The 20,493-nt window shown below is 36.9% G+C and overlaps 1 protein-coding gene across 1 annotated transcript in view; it reads left to right on the top strand.

The window, feature by feature from the left end:
• PRTG (protogenin) overlaps window positions 1-20,493 on the top strand; it is a 144,272-nt gene that overhangs the window by 109,582 nt on the left and 14,197 nt on the right. The window contains exons 12-16 of the mRNA XM_043920675.1: window positions 6,420-6,515; window positions 7,177-7,363; window positions 8,015-8,142; window positions 13,175-13,345; window positions 20,207-20,389. Of these exons, the coding sequence (XP_043776610.1) occupies window positions 6,420-6,515; window positions 7,177-7,363; window positions 8,015-8,142; window positions 13,175-13,345; window positions 20,207-20,389 (765 nt within the window). The remainder of the gene's footprint in view (window positions 1-6,419; window positions 6,516-7,176; window positions 7,364-8,014; window positions 8,143-13,174; window positions 13,346-20,206; window positions 20,390-20,493) is intronic.

Below are 20,493 nucleotides of genomic sequence, written 5' to 3'. Positions count from 1 at the left end.
CCATCTAGTGATAGAGAAGAGAAATGCAAGTTATTTAAGTAAAACCCTGGAAGAAGGCAGGGGTTTTTTGTTGTTTTCTGGTCATTCAAAACATGTTGCATGGAGAAGGAAATGGCAACCCACTCCAGTATTCTTGTCTAGAAAATCCCATGGATGGAGGAGCCTGGTGGACTGCAGCCCATGGGATTGCAAAAGGGTTGGACACAATTTAGTAACTAAAGAACAACAAACCATTAAAACATCACAAGTGATAAAAAAGAGTGTTTATTACCTAGTGTAAGTATGTAATGTGTATAAAACAAGATGTGTGAAGATGAATGAAAAATGCCTTGAAAGATTGATTCCCCATTGTCTCATGTCTTATTAGTAATAAAATATATTGAATTCAAAAAAAAAAAAAAACATGTTGCAGTGAAAAATAGGTAATATTATACCAACACTTTTAGTAGGTTACTTAAGATTTTGTGTCAAGATACAATTAAAGCATGGTTGTTAAATCATATGCTTTTAGAATAGAATTAAAGCAGGTTCTGTTTTAATCTTTGTGCATCTTTAAAAGACCTTGGCATTACAAGGAGTCTCATTGTACTGATCTTTGTCTTGTTTTTTTTTTTGCTCCAAGTTGTTGTCACTGAAAGGTAATAAACACCTAACTGTTAAAACTGGATATAATTAACGATAAATCAATTTGTTGTGTCCATCTGCTTGATGTATCTAATGCTAGTCCTCAGATTTTCCCATACTTCATTTATATGAAACAATCTACTGTTCTTCCGTGAGGGAAGAAATCTATTAAGTTGCTTTCCTAAGCATTTATCTTCATTAGGTTGTTTCTTTGTTAGCAGATGATAATGTATTCAATTGATATGGAAGACCTAGGTGAAGGTGGATTTGACACTGAGAGGACTATACGCCATGTGGTGTGGTTGCCAGAACAGCACGCATTCTCAGTGGCCATGAACATGAAACACAGCTCCTTCAATCATGTGTACAACTCTGATACACACTTGAGAGCTTTTGCCAGCTCTGCGAACCTGGGAATGTTAATGAGGACAGAGGGTAGTTAGAGCTCAGCTCCACTGTCTGCTGATTGCTGATTTGCTGATATTCTGGATTCTGAACCTTGCTTGTATGAACGAATAGCCTTCATTTGCCTTCGCCAAGTTGATTCCCAAATTTAAGTGCACCCTACTTTTGGTAGTGCCTCTTCTGTTATCCCAGGCAACTTTACTCACATAATGACAGTAATGTTGTGTTTACTAATTAGAGGAGCTGTACAAAGCCCTTAATAGGCGTGATTTCATTTAATACTGTCAAAATTCCTATAAGTGATTATATCCCTATTTTCCAAATAAAAATAAAGCTTAGAAAACTCAGAAACTTATTCAAGGTTATACAGTTGGTAAACAGTACACAGATTCATTTCATAGTCTATCCCTATTGGCAGATTGAAATTAAGAGTTTTCTAATCCTTGAGTCTTCTGTAAAGTGCCCAACTTTTAGTAGACACTTGATAAATATGTATTTGATACCTGTGAACTCTTTCTTAGCCAGCTAGACTTCTGGTTCTGATTCTCCCTTATGTGAAACAAACTCATGTAGAAGAACTGATAGTGAGAAAGAAACAAAGGGAAGAAAGAGAGGTGGGTCCTAGGACCAGTGGAGAAAAAATAAAAGGTAGAACCGTAGTCGTGTTTTAGGAAGGAGAGCTTCAATTTTGGCCACAGGTTGACTCCCTAATAAAGACAGACAGGTTAATTTGGCTGAGATCTTGAGCACACTAACTTAAACTGACACTCCAGAGTTACATATCAAAATGTTTAGTCAGATATGTGTTAAATTAATTTGGGCTTCCTTTCCTGACCCTTCATCTTTATATATTGCTAAAGGTTTAGGCAAGTTTAACCATAAATCCATATGCTGCCTATCACCCCTGGGATCAATTAAGAAATTAGCCCTGTTGAGGAGTGATTTCTATGCCCCTTGTATTGAGTTTTGAAGGAACTGGGACCAGCTCTCTCCCCCACTTCTCATTCTCCTTGTCTCACTGGGTTTTGAGGAGGCCTGTGCTGTTCTTTGTGGCTGCTCTTCCTGACTCTGCTGGTTTCCCCTGAAACCGCAGAGCTTAAGTCTGCTGAGTCTTGTGTAACCAAGCACCATATACGTGGCAGTGCTTGACTCAAGAAGGCCTGTAACAGGCCCTGGAAACTCGATCCCTGGGGCATTTCACAGCATTGATCCTAAGTCTCTGCTTTGTCCCTTTTGTATCATCACAGGGTCTTTGCAGGCCTGTAGAATTTTAAGACTTGTGCTACTTTGCTGAGGTTCATTATGTGTGCACTTAACTGTACTTAACATGTTGGTCCTAAATTTTATTTTTTTATTCTGTATCTTTAATTTTGTTAATTGTGCAACTGTTCCTCTGTTTTCTTAGCTGGTAACTTGTTGCCTGGTTATGGTCATCTTATGAGCTTCCCCGGTGTTTAATGAGAAAGAATTTGCCTGCCAAGCAGGAGACATGGATTCGATCCCTGGGTTGGGAAGATCCCTGGGAGAAGGAAATGGCAACCTACTCCAGTATTCTTGCCTGGGAAATCCCATGAACAGAGGAGCCTGGTGGGCTATAGTCCATGGTGTCTCAAAGAGTTGGACATGACTTAATGGCTAAACACCAACAGTGCTCATCTTAATGTTATTTGAGGTCTTCTGGTCCTTGGGTCCCCTCTTAAATTTACAAAAGTAGATGAAATGGAATTTCTAGCAAATTGATAAACAAGAATGAGTCAGGTTTTTCCTGGGGTCTCTGGATTCACAAACCAAAATAATACAGTGACTAGATTTTTAAATTGGAGTCATATTTTTACAGCCTAAGAGAGAGGAATACATGGCAAATGCAAGTGGCCCACAGCTCAGCTTGGCCCCCAGCCTGGTACTTTTTATTTTTTAAAGTGAGATTCTTCATAGAGCATGAAGAATAGATCACATGTGAACAAATGTGAATGGATTTTCCCTTTCCTTTACATTATTTTTCCTACCTAGTATGTCCTAGTGGCTCAGACAGTAAAGAATCGGCCAGTAATGGGGGAAACCCGGGTTCAGTCCCTGGGTTGGGAAGTTCCCCTGGAGAAGGGAATGGCAACCGACTCCAGTATTCTTGCCTGGAGAATTCCATAGACAGAGGAGTCTGGAGAGCTAGTCCATGGGATTGCAGAGAGTTGGGCACGACTGAACGACTAACACACACACAGTATATCTGAAAAAAATTTTTTCTACTAAAATAATTTCCAAAATTATCCTGGTTCATGTTTTACCTATTTTGTGTGGATAGAAAGGAATCTCATTTACCCAGTGTATTGAATACTTATTTGCCTGTCTGTGGTTTACCTATTCCTGACCTCACATGGACTTGAAGGGGAAGGAGCCCAGCGCTGGAGATGGTTGCTCTGGCCACATGGATGGTTTCCAGGGGGCCTCAGAAAAGCTGCCTCTCCTGGTGTAAGGCTTGCTGGCATTTGTGCTGAGTGAGTAACAGCCAGGTGTGGCGCATGTTGAGGAACCAACTCTGTTCTCTCATCTTCCTAGGACATTTAAGCTGCTTCTGTCTGATCAGCAACAACAAAAAAGGTTAATTCTGGGTTTAAAACTTGGGGTAAGCGGCTCACTTTTTTAAAAGAGGGAAATGAAGAATCAATTTTAGGGCTAAAAATAAGTAACCTTTCCGGAGAGGTGTTTATGAAGTGTTGGTTGACTGTTTGCACAGTGGAAAAAAGCTTAATCTCTCTACCTCTACTCATGACCCTCAACAAAATGAGCTTTCTGGGCGGGTTAGCTGTATCTGTGTCTGGCTCCAGGAGAATGTGAGTTGCGTTCGTCAAATACTGTCTCATCCTTTCTTTTCTGTGTCTCGTAACTCCTGGCATAACACATCAATCACACTCAGGAGGCTGTCCTAAAGGTACTCTTCGAATAGTATAGAGATAGGATAAAGCAATATGTTTGAAGATCTTTTGCAGAGAGTCGGTTGAGTTGCGTTTGTACCCATTCACAGGGAGAATTTGTAATGTGGAGCTCTGGATTCAGTTGACTAATGAACACAGCAATAGGAAGAAAGAAAGAAGAAAACAGATTCAAATTAAGTAGCCATTAATCTGAACAGAAGCCTTTTGAATCTTAGAATTCCAGTGCTGAATATTAGAGATCATTTCAGTGAGGAAACTCAAATGTGTTTATGTTTTCTGATAATTATCTTATAAAATTTGAAAATTTCTGTTTTAAAATGCATTATCAGAAGATGTACTTACTGTGACAAAGGCACGTGTATTTGTGTAAATTTAAATGCCCTGTATTTTTGTCATAGAAATATCCACAAGTTCTTGGTTCAGCTTTGTGTGACATTGGATATGCTACTTAACACTTGTGTATGACGGTTTGTGAAATGGGAATAACATATGTCTTACAGTGTTTTGTTTAAAAGATACCTTCTATAGGATGGTCAAATGTTGTTAGTGTTCTTACCTTTCTGTCTAGAAAGTACAGAAATGTTCTAAGTTGTATAAATTTTTCTTGTGTAATTTTGTCAGAACAGAAATAAAAATTTTATATTTTAGGACATCCTTTTAATGCATTTAATATTAAATATTAAAATGCATCCATTTCAAAAATATTTATACAAAGTCTTAAATTACATTGGAGAATTTAGTAAACTTCGCATCTTGTTTTTGGATTTTAAATGTTTGAATTCAGTCTAGAATTATTTTTATTATTCTAAGGGTTTTTTTTTTGCATTTGATATATCTGTTAAGGATGGTTGTTTTCCTTTGTGGATTTATTTATATGTGTTATTATTACTTAGAGAATTATAATGTAGAAATACATTAGAAATAGACTTACCATATGACTCAGCAATCCCTTTTCTGGGTATATATCAAAAGGAAATGAGATCAGTACCTCAAAGAGTTATCTACATCCTCGTGTTCTTTGCAGCATTAGTCACAGTAGACAAGCTGTGAAAGCCTGAATGCCTGTTAGCAGGTAAATAGAAAAAGAAAATGGGGCATACACACACACACATACTCACACACACACACACACACACACACACACACACACAATGGAGTATTATTCAGCTTTTAAAAAGAAAGAAATCTTACCATTTTCACAACTTAAATGAAATAGAGGACATTATGCTAAATGAAATAAGCCAGAAAGACAAATATGACATGATCTCATTTATATATGAAATCTAAAATACTTAAACTCTCAGAAGCAGAAAGTGGAATGGTGGTTACCAGGGGTGGGGAAAATGGGGAGATGGGTAGAGTTTCATTTATGCAGGATGAGTAAGTTCTGGAGGTCTGATGTATAGCATGGTGATTGTAGTTCTCAATGATGTATTGCATACTTGAAATTTACTGAGAGTATAAATCTTAAATGTTTTCACCACATATATACGCACACACACAAATGGTTTAATAGTGAAGTAATGGGTCTATCTGTTAATTTACTTGATTATAGTGATCATTTCACAATGTATACCCTTATCAAACATCAAGGTTATATACTTTAAATATATATAATATACAAGTTTTATTTGTCAACTATACCTCAATGAAGATGGGGAGGAAGAAAGAATTACATTATTTCTGAATATTTTTACCTTAAGCAAGTATTATTCTATAGGTGTTATCATAAACACTGAAATTTAAATGTATTTATATCATTAAGCTTCATACATATCTCCTAGAGTATATTTTTTAAAATTTGTAACCACTTAATTCCTCAAAGACCTGAAAAAAAATTTTGTTTTAAGATGTATGGAGTAGACCTTTAGTGTCTGTGTTGTGATAGTTAATGATATCCAGTAGAGGGAGCTCCAACTCATCTTTCTTGATAAATATAGCTCTCAACAGAAATGTGAGTGTGAGGGAAGGGCATAGGGTGAAATAAAGTTAACACGTGGTTATAAACATTTTCAAAGGCACTAAAGAATGACAACTGTAATTCTTAGGGGGAAAATCTCAGTTTGATTTCCATGCTTAACTACCATCCAGTAACTAAACAGAAAACTTATGTAGCATAACCACTTGTAAGGAATCCATCAGTCAGCCCAAGGCTTTTAAAATCAAGAATCTATGTCTGGTCAGTTGAGGAAGGAAGAGAACAGTGGTGGTAATGTTTTTGTTTGAAGTAAGGTTAAATAAAGTAAAATTTTGTTAGTTGGTATTATTGTGACGGTCTAGTCACAATAGCAAAGGTGAATTGCTGAGTCATTGTGTAGGACAAGGAGAGAGAAAATTTTTATTTCACTTAGAGCTTTTACACATTCAGAAGATTTTAAAACCAAAATCTAGAAAATCTATAGAACCCTTGTTCCCATCTAGAAAGCTGGACCTATTTATTACCTGTTGGTTTCTTCATAGACCCGAGAAGAAAGTATCATGTGAGACTGCTGGCTTACAACAACATGGAAGATGGCTACCAGGCAGATCAGACAGTTAGTACACCAGGATGCGTGTGTAAGTAAGAGCTATGGTATCTTGTTTCACTGTGCAAGACTCATACTCTTTTTTTCTCCTCTTCTTTCTTTAAATTTAAGTCTCTTTACTACTTGGATACCTTGATGGTTTTATTACTTTTGTATCTTCCAGGATACTCAACATAGTATTTTGTACCAAGTACATACTCAGTAAATATTTGAGACTTGTTTAATCATAAGAACCTGTTTTAGTTTTGCATGCAAGAGATCATTAGAAATTAAACTGGGAAAATAACCCTGAATACCTACATATATTTTCTTTTATCTCCTTTAACCTTGAGGCTAATTGTTTCCTTCCAGTTGCTGTTCAGTTTTATTGCTACTGAAAGCTGTTTGGTTTTATTGCTACTAAAGAGGATGTCAGTCTAGTTTTTAAGTCTACTGCTGGCTTTCTGAATATCTTTGGCTGGTAGCTTGACTCCTCTGAGCTTCTATTTTGTGTTTTACGTATTGATAATGTTTGATTCTTTATCTAACTCATGGAAGAGTCGCTCAGGTTTGAACGATGTATCTCTGGACCACTGTGAACCTCTGTGATGGAATAAAGACCTAAAGGGTGGGGTGTTATGATTTCACCATTTTACGACTTTCTGTATTAAATATTACGCCATGTGGCAAAGTAACATTGTCTCTTCCAATAGCTGTTCGTGATCGCATGGTTCCTCCTCCACCACCACCCCACCATCTCTATGCAAAGGCTAACACCTCATCTTCCATCTTTCTGCATTGGAGGAGGCCTGCATTCACCACTGCACAGATGATTAACTACACCATCCGCTGTAACCCTGTTGGCCTGCAGAATGCTTCTTTGGTTCTGTACCTTCAAACGTATGTAACTTCTATTAATGGTTGTTTTCTTTGCTCTCCTCCCCACTCACACTTCCTTCTTTACCATCTTGAGCCAGCTTGAGCTTCAGCTGTAAGCATTTGTCTCAGGACCTATTTTCTGTATACAGTGGTGGGAGATTTTGCATTTTTACATATTCAATTCTGAGAACCACATTTTTTGAAATTGAATTTTCAGAAATGATTTTTTTTCCCCTAGACTCACACAGTAAGATTAGGCAAGAAACTATCAATATTAATGACCTTCAATCAGCTAAACTTAGCATTTTTAAAGAAAGAAACAAGACAATTTTCAGATTATACCGAAAAATAAACCTAGTTATTCTGTTTGCTAGGTTATAGTTAGAAGCCCATAAAATGCTTTAAAGGAATGATTTGACTTCCAGTATTTCAGAGGAAATCCCTTTGATTTGGGACATATTTATACTCTTAATTTCCTAGTTTCCTCTTGGAGAGGCTGCTTTTAGGCTTATTTCTATAATATCAAATATAGCATTTTAATAGTCAAATTAGATTCCTAAATTTTTTTTAAAGAAAATCAAGAGGTAATAAATAATAATAATAACCTATATTGATTGGAAATACAATCTTTTAGAAACAATGCACTAACAATTTTATTACTACTTATTATAGATCAGAAACTCACATGCTGGTTCAAGGTCTAGAACCAAACACCAAATATGAATTTGCTGTTCGACTGCATGTGGATCAACTTTCCAGTCCCTGGAGCCCTGTTGTCTACCACTCTACACTTCCGGAAGGTAAAGAAAGCAAGTCCTTGTGGGTTTTACCTACATATTTGATGTGTGTATGTGTCTCACTTTGAAGAAGTCTACCTGTATATATTTGTGTTGGTAGTTTCTTTTCCTTTATTATAGTAAAAACATTTTTTCCTCTCAATGTGTTGCACAAGCAAGTGGACTTAAATTTAGGGTCGTTTTAGGGGGTTGTGCATTTTCTAAGAACAAGTATACTGTACAAGGCTGCACCCAGGCAATTTAAAATGGAAGTAAGTAAATAATGTATGTAATGATGTTGTTGTTTAGTTGCTAAGTCATGTCCAACTCTTGCGAACCCATGGACTGTAGCCTGCCAGGCTCTTCTGTCCATGGGATTTCCCAGGCAAGAATACTGAAGTGGGTTGCCATTTCCTTCTTCAATTTAATGATATTAGGAGGCCACATTAGAACCTAATGTGAGCAGTAGCTTGATGCTGTGCATAGTACAGTATACATGATACCTGATTGAGCACCAATTCTGTAGCTTACCTATAGCACTTGTTAAAATATTTCATGTCTCTAAACCTGCATTTCCTTTTTATGGAAAAAAAATTTTTTTTTAATTAGTATTTATTTATTTGGCTGCATTGAGTCTCAGTTGAAGCATGCAGGCTCTTTCGCTGCAGTGCATGGGCTCTCTAGTTGTGGTGTGGGCGCCAGAACTCGCAGGCTCTTTAGTTTGGGCATATGGGCTTAGTTGCTCTGCGACATGTGAGATCTTAGTTCCCTGATCAGGAATCTAACCCACATCTCCTGCATTGCAAAGTGGATTCTTAACCACTGGACCACCAAGGAAGTCCCAGCATTTCCTTTTTTTAAGAAAAAGTTAACTTTTATTGGAATATAGTTGCTTTACAATGTTGTGTTAGTTCCTATTGTACAGCAAAATGAATCAGCTCTACATACACATACATCCCCTCTTCTTTGGATTTCCTTCCTGTTTAGGTCGCCACAGGGCATTGAGTAGAGTTCCCTGTGCTACACAGTAGAATCTTATTAATTATCTATTTGATACATAGTTAGCACATATATGTCAGTCCCAGTCTCCCAATTCATCCTACCCCCTCTTACTGCTTGTTATTATCCGTACATTTGTTCTCTACATCTTTGTCTTTATTTCTGCTTTGCAAACAAGTTTATCTGTTTTCTTTTTCTAGATTTCACATATAAGCAATGTTATATGATATTTGTTTTTCTGATTTACTTCACACTGTATGAGTCTTTAGGTCCATCCACATCTCTGCAAATGGCACAATTTAATTCCTCTTTATCTCTGAGTAACATTCCATTGTATATATGTACCACATTGTATATATGTACTATTCTTCTGTCAATGGACATTTAGATTGCTTCCATGTCCTGGCTATGTAAGTAGTGTTACAGTGAACATTGGGGTGCATGTATTTTTTTGAATTATGATTTTCTCTGCGTATAAGCCCAAGAGTGAGATTACTGGGTTATATGGTAGTTCTGTTTTTAGTTTTTTTAAGGAACCTCCATACTGTTCTCCATAGTTGCTGTATCGTTTACATTTACAGTGTAAGAGGGTTACCTTTTCTCCATACCCTCTCCAGCATTTATTGTTTGTAGATTTTTTGATCATGGCCATTCTGACTGGTATAAAGTGATATCTCATTGTAGTTTTGACTTGCATTTCTCTAACAATCAGTAATGTTGAGCATCTTTTCATGTGTTTGTTGGCCATCTGTATATCTTCTTTGGAGAAATGTCTGTTTAGGTCTTTGCTCATTTTTTGATTGGGTTGTCTGTTTTGATATTGAGTTGCAAGAGCTGTTTATATATTTTGGAGATTAATCTCTTGTCAGTTCCTTCATTAGAAAATATTTTCTCTCAATCTGAGTTGTCTTTTCATCTTACGATTTCCTTTTTTTGTGGAAAAGCTTTTTTTAATTAGGTCCCATTTGTTTATTTTTGTTTTTATTCTTGTTACTCTAAGAAGCAGGTCAAAAGAGATCTTTCTGTGATTTATGTCAGTTTTCTGCCTATGTTTTCTTAATATTATTTTTATTTATTTGGCTGTGCTGGGGTCTTATTAGTTGTGGCATGTGGGATCCAGTTTACCCCACCTGGGATCAAACTCAGGCCCCCTGCATTGGGAGAATAGAGTCTTAGTCACTGAACCACCAGGGAAGTCCCTACGTTTTCTTCTAAGAGTTTTATAGTGTCTGGACATATATTTAGGTCTTTAATCCATTTTGAATTTATTTTTGTGTATGGTGTTAGGGAGTGTTCTAATTTCGTTCTTTTATATGTACCTGTTCAGTTTTCCCAGCACCACTTATTTAAGAGACTGCCTTTTCTCCACTGTATATACTTGCCTCCTTTGTCAAGGAAAAGGATAGAAAGTTGAGAGATAAACCCATGCTCCTAGGTATCCATAGGGTTTAATCTCTCAACTTTCTATCCTGTTCCATTGATCTCTATTTCTATTTTTGTGCCAGTAGCATACTCTTTTTTTTAAATTTTAACTTTTTGGTTTGTATTGGGGTATAGCTGATTAGCAAACAATGTTGTGATAGTTTCAGGTGAACAGCAAAGGGATTCAAACACACACATACATATATACATTCCCCTCCAAACTCCCCTCCCATCTAGGCTGCCGCATAACATTGAACAGAGTTCCATGTGCTATACAGTAAGTCCTTGTTGGTTATCCATTTTAACTATAGCAGTGTAAATAACCCAAACGCCCTAATTTTCCTATCCTAATTCTCCCATCCTTCCCCCCCCAGCAACCACAAGTTCATTCTCTAAGCCTGTGAATCTCTTTCTGTTCTATAAGTAAGTTCATTTGTATCATTTCTTTTTAGATTTCACATGTAAGGGATGTCATATGATATTTCTCTTTCTCTGTCTGACTGACTTCACTCTGTATGACACTCTCTAGGTCCATCCATGTTGCTGCAAATGCCCTTATTTCATTCTTTTTAATGGCTGAGTAACATTCTATTGTATACATGTACCAAGTCTTCTTTATCCTTTCCTCTGTCAGTGCACGTTTAGGTTGCTTCCATGTCTCGACTATTGTAAACAGTACTACAGTAAACATTGGAGTGCATGTATCCTTTCAGATCATGTTTTCCTATGGGTATATCCCCAGGAGTGGGATTGCAGGGTCATATGGTATAGCTCTGTTTTCAGTTTTTTAAGGAACCTCCATACTGTTCTACATAGTGGCTGTACCAACTTACATTCCCAACAACAGTGTAGAAATGTTCCCTTCTCTCCATATTCTCTCTGGCATTTATCATCTGTGGATTTTTTGATAATAGCCATTCTGACTGGTGTGAGATGATATCTCATTGTAGTTTTGATTTGCATTTCTCTAATAATTAACACTGTTGAACGTCTTTTCATGTGCCTCTTGGCTACCTGTATGTCTTCTTTGGAGAGATGTTTAAGTCTTCTGCCTATTCGTTAATTGGGTTGTTTGTTTTGATGATGTTAAGCATCATGAGCTGTTTATAAACTTTGGAAACTAATCCCTGTCAGTCACATTATTTGCAAATATTTTCTCCCAGTCTGTGAGCTGTGTTTTGGTTTACTTATTGTTTCCTTTGCTATGCAAAAACTTTTGAGTTTAAATAGGTCCCATTTGTTTATTTTTGTATTTATTTCCATTATTCTGGGAGACAGATTGAAAAACATACTGCTGTGATTTATGTCAGAGACTGTTCTGCCTATGTTTTCCTCTAAGAGTTTTACAGTGTCTGGTCTCACATTTCTGTCTTTAATTAATTTTGAGCGTATTTTTGTGTATGGCATTAAAGAATTGTCTAATTTCATTTTTTACATGTAGTCCAGTTTTCCCAGCACCATTCATTGAAGAGACTATCTTTTCAAGAATTTGTTGTCTTGCCTCCTTTGTCATAAATTAGTTGACCATTGGAGCATGGATTTATTTCCAGGTTTTCTATCCTGTTCCACAGATCTTTGTGCCAGTACCATACTGTCTTGATTACTGTACCTTTGTAGTATAGTCTGAAGTCAGGGAGCCTGATTCCTCCAGTTCTATTTTTCTTTCTCAAGATTGCTTTGGCTGTTTGGAATCTTTTGTTTCCATACAAATTGTGTAAATTTTTGTTCTAATTCTTTGAAAAATGCCATTGGTAATTTAATAGGGATTATGTTGAATCTGTAGATTGCTTTGGGCACTATTATCATTTTCACAATATTGATTCTTCCAATCGAAGAACATGGTGTATCTCTCTGTGCTCTTCCTTTTCTCTAGAATGAGGGTGAATGTGCAGATGATCTCCAAGAACCAGTGCAGCTCTTTTTTTAATGATGTTGAGAGAAAACAACGGATATTTATTTAAGTGAGCATTGGACTGTTTTGCTATGGTTTTGACAATATTCCATATGTGACATGGTGCTCAAATCCAGCTCTTTACACCTTTATCTCATAGTGAACAAGGGATCAGCTGAAATCCCAAGACTTCCCTACCTTTTGTAGATATAAGGTGTTAGTCTAAAGTCTGTTCTATAAACTCACTGATTCACAGCATTTGGAGAATAACTGAATATTTCAGTCTCAGAAGTATTTTCTTGAGTGGCTTCCTAGATCAGGTTAAGTATACAGTATATGCATTTTAGTAGTAAGTGTAGTTTAGATTCAGTACCTAAAAGGGTAAGTAATGTGGTACACTGGTAGAACTGTAAACCTTTCTAGTTGCCAGTGTGGCAAAACAGTATGAATAGCCCTAAAAATGCTGACAACTTTTGACTCAGCAGTTCCTCATCTAGAAATCTACCACCTCCTTTATATTCTTTTTAATGCCTTAAACAAAATAAAAATAAAATTAGCCTTGTGGTAAAGAAGAGAAACATCATATTTTGATGTATCACTAATGGTCTGTGCAAGCTGTAATTTTGAGATGTTTTTATAGCAGCTGGTAGTGTTTCTAACTCTCATCTGTACCTATCCAGGTATTTGAGTAACTTAGTGACCATTCTCTCCTAATAATACAATATTTTCTGCATGTGCACACAGCACCAGCAGGCCCACCAGTTGGAGTGAAAGTGACGTTGATAGAGGACGACACTGCTCTGGTTTCATGGAGACCTCCTGATGGGCCAGAGACAGTTGTGACACGCTATACTATCTTGTACGCATCCAGGAAGGCCTGGATTGCAGGGGAGTGGCAGGTCCTCCATCGAGAAGGTAAGTATGACCAGAATTTACCAAAGGGCATGAGAAGTAAGACTATTAATGATAAGGAAACAAAGGGAAAGAGGGATCTCGAGTTCATTTTGAATTTATATTTATGCAGTAGCAAATGACTAAGGATTTTGGTTTTATTCTGGGGACATTGGGAAGCCATTGACATACTTTAAGCATGAACAATTCATGCTTCAGAAAGCTCACACTGAGTTTTGTGAATAGAAGAGGTTTGGTAGAGGAGAAGTAGGGGTAAGAGTAATACAAGCAGACTAGAAAATGATTGTTGTGGCCCAGGAAAGAGAGAAGCCTGGATTAGGTGGTGAGGATTGAGATGGAAAGGAAAGGGAGGTTGGAAGAAACCAAGGAGATAAAATTAACAGGACTTGGTAGCTATAGAGGGAGAGAGAAGGTAAGAAAGAAAGAATTGTTACAGATAACTACTGTATTTCGTGTGGTTGTGTGTCTTACACTAGAGTAGCAAACAATGGTAGAAGACCTGGTTTAATGGAGTAGACCTTTGTACAACTACTAAAATGGTGCACATGCAAATAAATTGACCCATATGAATATCAGACAGTGTCTACTTAAGTACAGGGAAAAGTTGATTAAGGTTTAGGAACATTGAATTTAAATTTTTTAATACCAACTGTATTTTGCCTGAGAAAAAAATGAATTCTAGAACTCAGTATTCTTATTTCATGCTGTTATAGTATGTCCTTTTTGAATTTTTCATTTGGACAAGTTCCATATATGGTTTTTAGATGGGTCATCACATAAATATTATAATTTTATTATTTTGATACTTAAAATTTTTTAAATTAAAATATAGCTCAGCTGGTAAAGAATCTGCCTGCAATGTGGGAGACTTGGATTCGATCTCTGAGTTGGGAAGATCCCTTGGATCAGGGAACAGCTACCCACTCCAGTATTCTGGCCTGGAGAATCCCACGGACTGTGTATCCATGGAGTTGCAAACAGTCTGACACGACTGAGCAACTTTCACTCACTCATAGTTGATTTTGATACTTTCTTAATTCAGACATGCATGCTAGGAAAAGAAGTTTTCCAAGCAATTAAAAGCTTAAGAAGGGTTTTGAGAAGGAAACTTGTTGGCAATCTAACACTTTACAGTGCTAAGTATTTCCACATACATTTTACCTTTTAAGGGGAATAGTCACCCAATTAAGAGAATATACTTTAATATCACTTATGTAGATTAATTAATATATAACACTTTTTGTAACTATAAAATATATAAATGGTAACTGTAGCTAGTAGTTGTATATTCATAGTTTTGACTAAGCACGTGCCCCAATAAGTAATGATTTCCTAGTTACTGAACAGCCTGGAAAGTAATAAGTACCTGCTAACAATATAGTTTTGTATTTTATTCATTATCTGTTGCTAAATAGCACACCACTCTAAAATTGAGCCATTTTATTTTCTCATACTCTGGGAGTCTGCAGTTTAAACTGGGATCAGCTGGGCAGTTCTTGTGTTGGTCTCTCCTGAGGTCACTCATGAGGCTCTAACCATCTCAGAGTTTCAACAGAGTGCGGGTAGCATAAAAAACATGAAGAGATTTCCAAAATCAGGGAGAGAGGGAGTAGGACGCTCCACATACAAAGAATCAGACCTCTGTCTAATTCACATTTGCTAACATCCCACTGTCAGGCAAGCCCATACTTAGCTTAGTGTGGGTAGAGACTGCCCACAGGTATGGAGAGATAGAGGTATAATTTGTGCCGGACTCTTCATCCTACAGCTGGCTACCATAGTCTTAAAATACATAATTCAGGTTTCATAAATTAATTCCAAAATGATCTCTTGACACATTTGTCCAAGTGACTAACTTGATGTAATGAGTGTTATTTGTAAGTACTAATAGAATAATTTTAATCTCATGAGCACATACTTCCTTTACCTTTTCGTGTGTACCTACCTGAAAAGAAACAGTATTTTGTTTTGGTACTTTTTTTTCTTTTTTTTTTGTTTTTTTTTGTTTTGGTACTTTTTATTGCATTCATTTGTCAGTTTCAGACAAGGCTCAGAAAGCAGTATTTTTTGCCTCACTGATGGCCCAATAACCATCAATGGATTGTAATTGGAGGTTTTTACTTCTTCTAACTATAAAATAGTGCATGGAGAGGAGAGAATCCATTTTTGCCATTATACTGCTTCTATAATTTTAAGAAACATTATCAGTGAAAAACTTTTTTGTTAAATGTGGGGAACCTTTTACATAGCTAATGCTAGTAATTTGTAGTGAACAAAAAAACAATATAAGTAAAATGTAATTGAGGTTTTTTTTTCAGAGCGAAAAATACAAAGAGTTTGAGTTACCCACTTCTAAACAAAAAGCAAACAATATAACATGGCATTTACAGAAAAAGAAAGTAAAGTAGTCTGTAGTACCTAATTATGGCAACTTTGGGAAAAGGTAATGGTGTAGAAAAATATGGGGAGAAAAGGGAAGAATATTTGTATCTCTTTCATATATACCTGTTAATCATCTTACACATATGTTTTTACACATTTATGTGTAATTCACATATTTATTACCAAGTAGAACAAGTTTTTTTTCATTAGTCAAACATTTTAAAAATGTTTCTGGTGACCATATATTTGTGGCTAAAATGGGACATGGTAAAATGGTTTAGAAAAAAATGCAGTGTGAAAGTATGCTTGTGTGTAATTTAAAGTAGGTCAGAAATGATAGCCTTTACCTTCCTGATATGCGGTAGATTAGCGCAAAGTACTCAATTATTTTAAAATCTACAAGGCACTGTAAGAAATCATTCTCTACTATCTACTACAGCAGTTTTTTCACAGATTAGTTTCCCAAGATGTTAAAGATACCTTGCTTCCAAAAACAAAGTTCCATAACTAAGTAAGTTTGAGAAACATTATGCACTATTTCCTATTAAGAAGAATTCCTTTCCTTCAGTAAAGGAGTTCATCTAACTTAATATTTACTGAATAAATAGGACTACTGATAGTAAGAACCTATTGATTTGTTAAATATTGAGGGATTGCTATGTGTCAGGCTCGCTTCTAGGCACTGGCAGTACCACAATGAACAGAACAATGTCCCTTTCTCATTAGAGCTTACATGTCAGATAACAAACAGATATGTTCAGGTAGTGTCATAAGTGCTATGAAGAAAGCTACAGTAAGGGAAAGAACAAAGTGATGGAGTTGGTGAACTAAGTTCTTTTGAAAGAAATGGCATCTGAGCAGAGCCATATGGTTATCTGGGGGAAGTGCAGAGACCCTGAGATAGAAGTGTGCTTGACATTTTAGAGGAACAACAAGGAGGCCAGGGAGGCTAGAGTGAAGGGAAGCATAGGAAGTGGGAAATGAGATGGGGAGGTAGCCAAGAGATCTTGTAGGCCAGACTTTGTGGACCATAGACTTTTTCTAAGAGGGATGGAAGACATTGATATGATTGACATTTTGAAAGGATTTCTTTGTCAGCCTCCTAACAGCCCACCTGAAAAATTGACTCTAGAGAGGTAAGAGTAGAAATTGGGAGACCATTTAATACTCAGGTGTCCGTGTGAGAGTTAGTGGGGGTTTGCGTGCCAAGTTGCTTCAGTCGTATCTGACTCTTTGCAACCCTATGGACTGTAGCCCGCCAGGCTCCTCTCTCCGTGGGATTCTCCAGGCAAGAACACTGGAGTAGGTTGCCATGGCTGCTTCCAGGGGATCTTCCCAACCCGAGGATCAAACCCACGTCTTTTATGTCTCCTGCATTGTCAGGCAAGTTCACAGTGATAATAAGAAGAAAGGTAGTAAGAAGCTATTAGAACATAATTTGAAAGAATGGTCTCCTCAATTTGCCACAGGTTGATGTGGTGTGTAAGAAAAAAAAAAAAAAGACACAAAATTGATGGAGGAAATCACAAGTTTAGTTTTGAACACAGTACATTGGAGATGCCTGTTAGATGTAAGAGAGGTTGGGTAAGCAGGGAGGGTTAAATTCATAGGAGAGGTATGGACTAGGGATATAACTTAGAAGTCATCAGTATGGAGATAATGTTAAGACTCTGGAATTTAACAAAATCACTTAGTGTTGACAGAAGAGAGAAAGGTATGAGATTGCATTCTGGGGCTTTTCTTCATCCACAAAATCTTACCCTTTGCTTTTATATTTTAAATGAACATTCCTTTAATAACAAATGGCTGATATTCTAATATAAGTTCAATTGGTATTTACTGAGAACTACCGTGTACAAAGCATCATGTTAGCCACCTGCAGCTGTGGATATGTGAAAAAAAATTTCTATCTTCCAGAAAGGAAAGAGGGAATATCAGAGGTGAGGAAAAAGACTTACTTTCATTGATCATATACACTTGTGTCAGACACTTGTCTGTGGTAGTTTATTTAATCCTTATAGTAATTATATGAGGTGGGAATTATTGCCCCCATGAGGAAAGTATAGTTCAGTGACATGTCCCAAGTTGCAAATTACTTAGTTGGTAATATGCCAGGATTTGATCAACATTGATCCAATGCTGAGCCTGTTACACTGTCTGGTTTGTGAAGCTCCTAGTCAAGTTAAAGATTCAGATGCATATAAAAGGCTAGAGATTGAAATAATCATGCCAACCAGAATAGAGACTGTTTGCTGAAAGAATACAGGGACAGTCAGATTACTTTAGTACTTGGTTTTGACTGTGCTCATAAGGAAGACTTTCTGTGGAAGAAAGGGGAACATGTGTACACACATACGTACACACACATACCCACATACACAGCTCATCTGCTTGCAATGTTTAAATTAAGTGAATTTTAGTTTCAGGTAGTGATTGGTTTTGCCAAACACTCTCTAAAATTAAATGTATGATATGATAAATTGGAAGCAATTTATTTATATGTCTATTTGTGAAGAAATTGAAATTTTCTTCCTTCTAGCTAATTGTAACATGTCCCAAACATTGTTGCTTTTTAATTCACCTGCCTAAGAATACATAACAGTGGAAAGACTCTTCCTGATTCTAAATAGAGGTTGGTTTGTTTATTCAACAGTTGTATGCTCAAGTAGCTCACAGTCTCTTCAGGCCAAGTTGAAACCAGAGCACAGGAAAACAAACCACCTCGGTACAGCTGCCTCCCTCCATGTGACCTGCAGAGGCAGCCTCTGAATCATGACCTCAGCTCTAAGATCACCCGCATTTCACTTGCATAATGAAATATACTACCGAAGCAAGTGCACTAGAGGAGCCAGCTCTGAGCTGGTGGTGAGTGAGGACTACCAGCAGTTGTAAGCTCTCTGAAACTATTGTGAGGGTGCCCTGCGTCACAAAAAATGAGAAGAAAGCACCATAAGGAAGCTAGGTTTCCCTGTGAATATCCACCCACCAGTGCAGTGCAGGAGTAGCTTCCTGGCTGCTTTCTTAACATTAGGGCTAGTTCCTAAGGTGAGAGCCCCTCTGTAAGAAAATACTTAAATGCCATGGCAGGACAAGAGCAGAAAGACCCCTCAAGAAATAGGAGTGCCCAGAGAGGAATCCTTCTTGGCAGTCATGCCATCAGAGAAGATACCCTTTAATACCAAATATTATATATAAATTCAAATGATGACTACTTCTGGAGAAAAGTAGATGCTAGCCATGTTGCTAGTGGTAATTTTGATAGTTAATCTGTGGTAAATCTAGTTAATCTAGATCTTCAACCCTCTGAGGTTCCTACATAGCTTTGGCATTTTCTGACCTGTTTATATTCAGGAAATCTGAGAAAATGATGAGGAAGATGAAAAGCATGTTCATACTTTCAGAAATAGTTGTGTTTCTAATTTAAGAAATAAGAACAGAATCATCTATCACAGTTGCTGTAAGTGGTTTAAACATTTCGTAAAGGAAACAAAAAGGCAGCTCTCATCCATTTCCCTGGCAGTCCAGTGGTTAGGGCTCAGTGCTTCCACTGCCGTGGCCCCGGATCAATCAATAGTCATGGAATTAGATTCAGCAAGCCACAGGTGTGGCAAAAAAAATAAATAAATAAACGCAAAGTCTCACATTGAATTTTTTTTCAAGTGGATGTTTATTTTTTTGGCTGTGCCGAGTGTTAGCTGCAGCATGCAGGATCTTTGTGGCATCATGCAGCATCTTCCATTGCACTGCTTGGACTCTCTAGTTATGAAACTCAGGCTCCAGAGCGACAGGCTTCAGCAGTTGTGGTGGCTCAGTTGCTCCGTGGCATGTGGGGATCTTAGTTCCCCAACCAGAGATGAGACCCACATCCCCTCCATTGCAAGGCAGATTCTTAACCGCTGGACCACCAGGGAAGTCCCTCACATTGGATTTTAAAAATCTAATTATAATTGTGGAATCTGAGTTTTTTGTGTCATTTTCTCTTTACCTGTGTTTGATATATTCCATAATAAAATGTTTTCAATTCTGTTTGTATCCATACCTATATAGAGAGTAAAACATTATATATATATATATATATATATATATATATATGTTTATTTATATTTTTCAGTAAAAGTGCTGCTTTTACAAGCTGCTCTTAAAATTACAAACAAAAATATATGCTGCTTTTACAAGCTACTTTTAAAATTACAGAGAAGGATTATATATGGGCACCGTGTTAAATGAAAACTCTAGGATATAAAAATACGTGTAGTAGATAAGTACTCACATGTGTATGGTACACATATACACGCACACAAATACACCAAAATGTTAATAATGGGAGATTGTTATTTATATGTATTTTTATTTTACAGGTGTTCTACAATAAATGTGGTGCTTTTATAATCAGAAAAATACTTTAAAAATAAAGGATCATGAATATGTGAAAGAATGAATAAAAGATAAAGTTTATTTAATTTGTAATTGATGTATTTATAGGAGCAATAACCATGGCTCTGCTGGAAAACCTGGTGGCAGGAAATATATACATTGTCAAGATATCTGCATCCAATGAGGTAGGAGAAGGACCCTTTTCAAATTCTGTGGAGCTGGCAGTTCTTCCAAAGGAAACTCCTGAGTCAAATCAGAGGCCCAAGCGTTTAGATTCTGCTGATGCCAAAGGTCTGTATGCTGCCGTAATCACTGATTTTCCTAAAGGAAAGAAAATACCAGTGTTTTTTTCCAGCTCCCCTGTGCTTTATTTCTGCTCTTACCTTGGCCATGTC

Source organism: Cervus elaphus, chromosome 12 (assembly GCF_910594005.1).
Source record: "Cervus elaphus chromosome 12, mCerEla1.1, whole genome shotgun sequence".
NCBI classification, from domain to species: Eukaryota; Metazoa; Chordata; class Mammalia; order Artiodactyla; family Cervidae; genus Cervus; species Cervus elaphus.
Note: the sequence above shows the minus strand (reverse complement) of the source record. Positions and strands in the feature narration are given on the sequence as shown.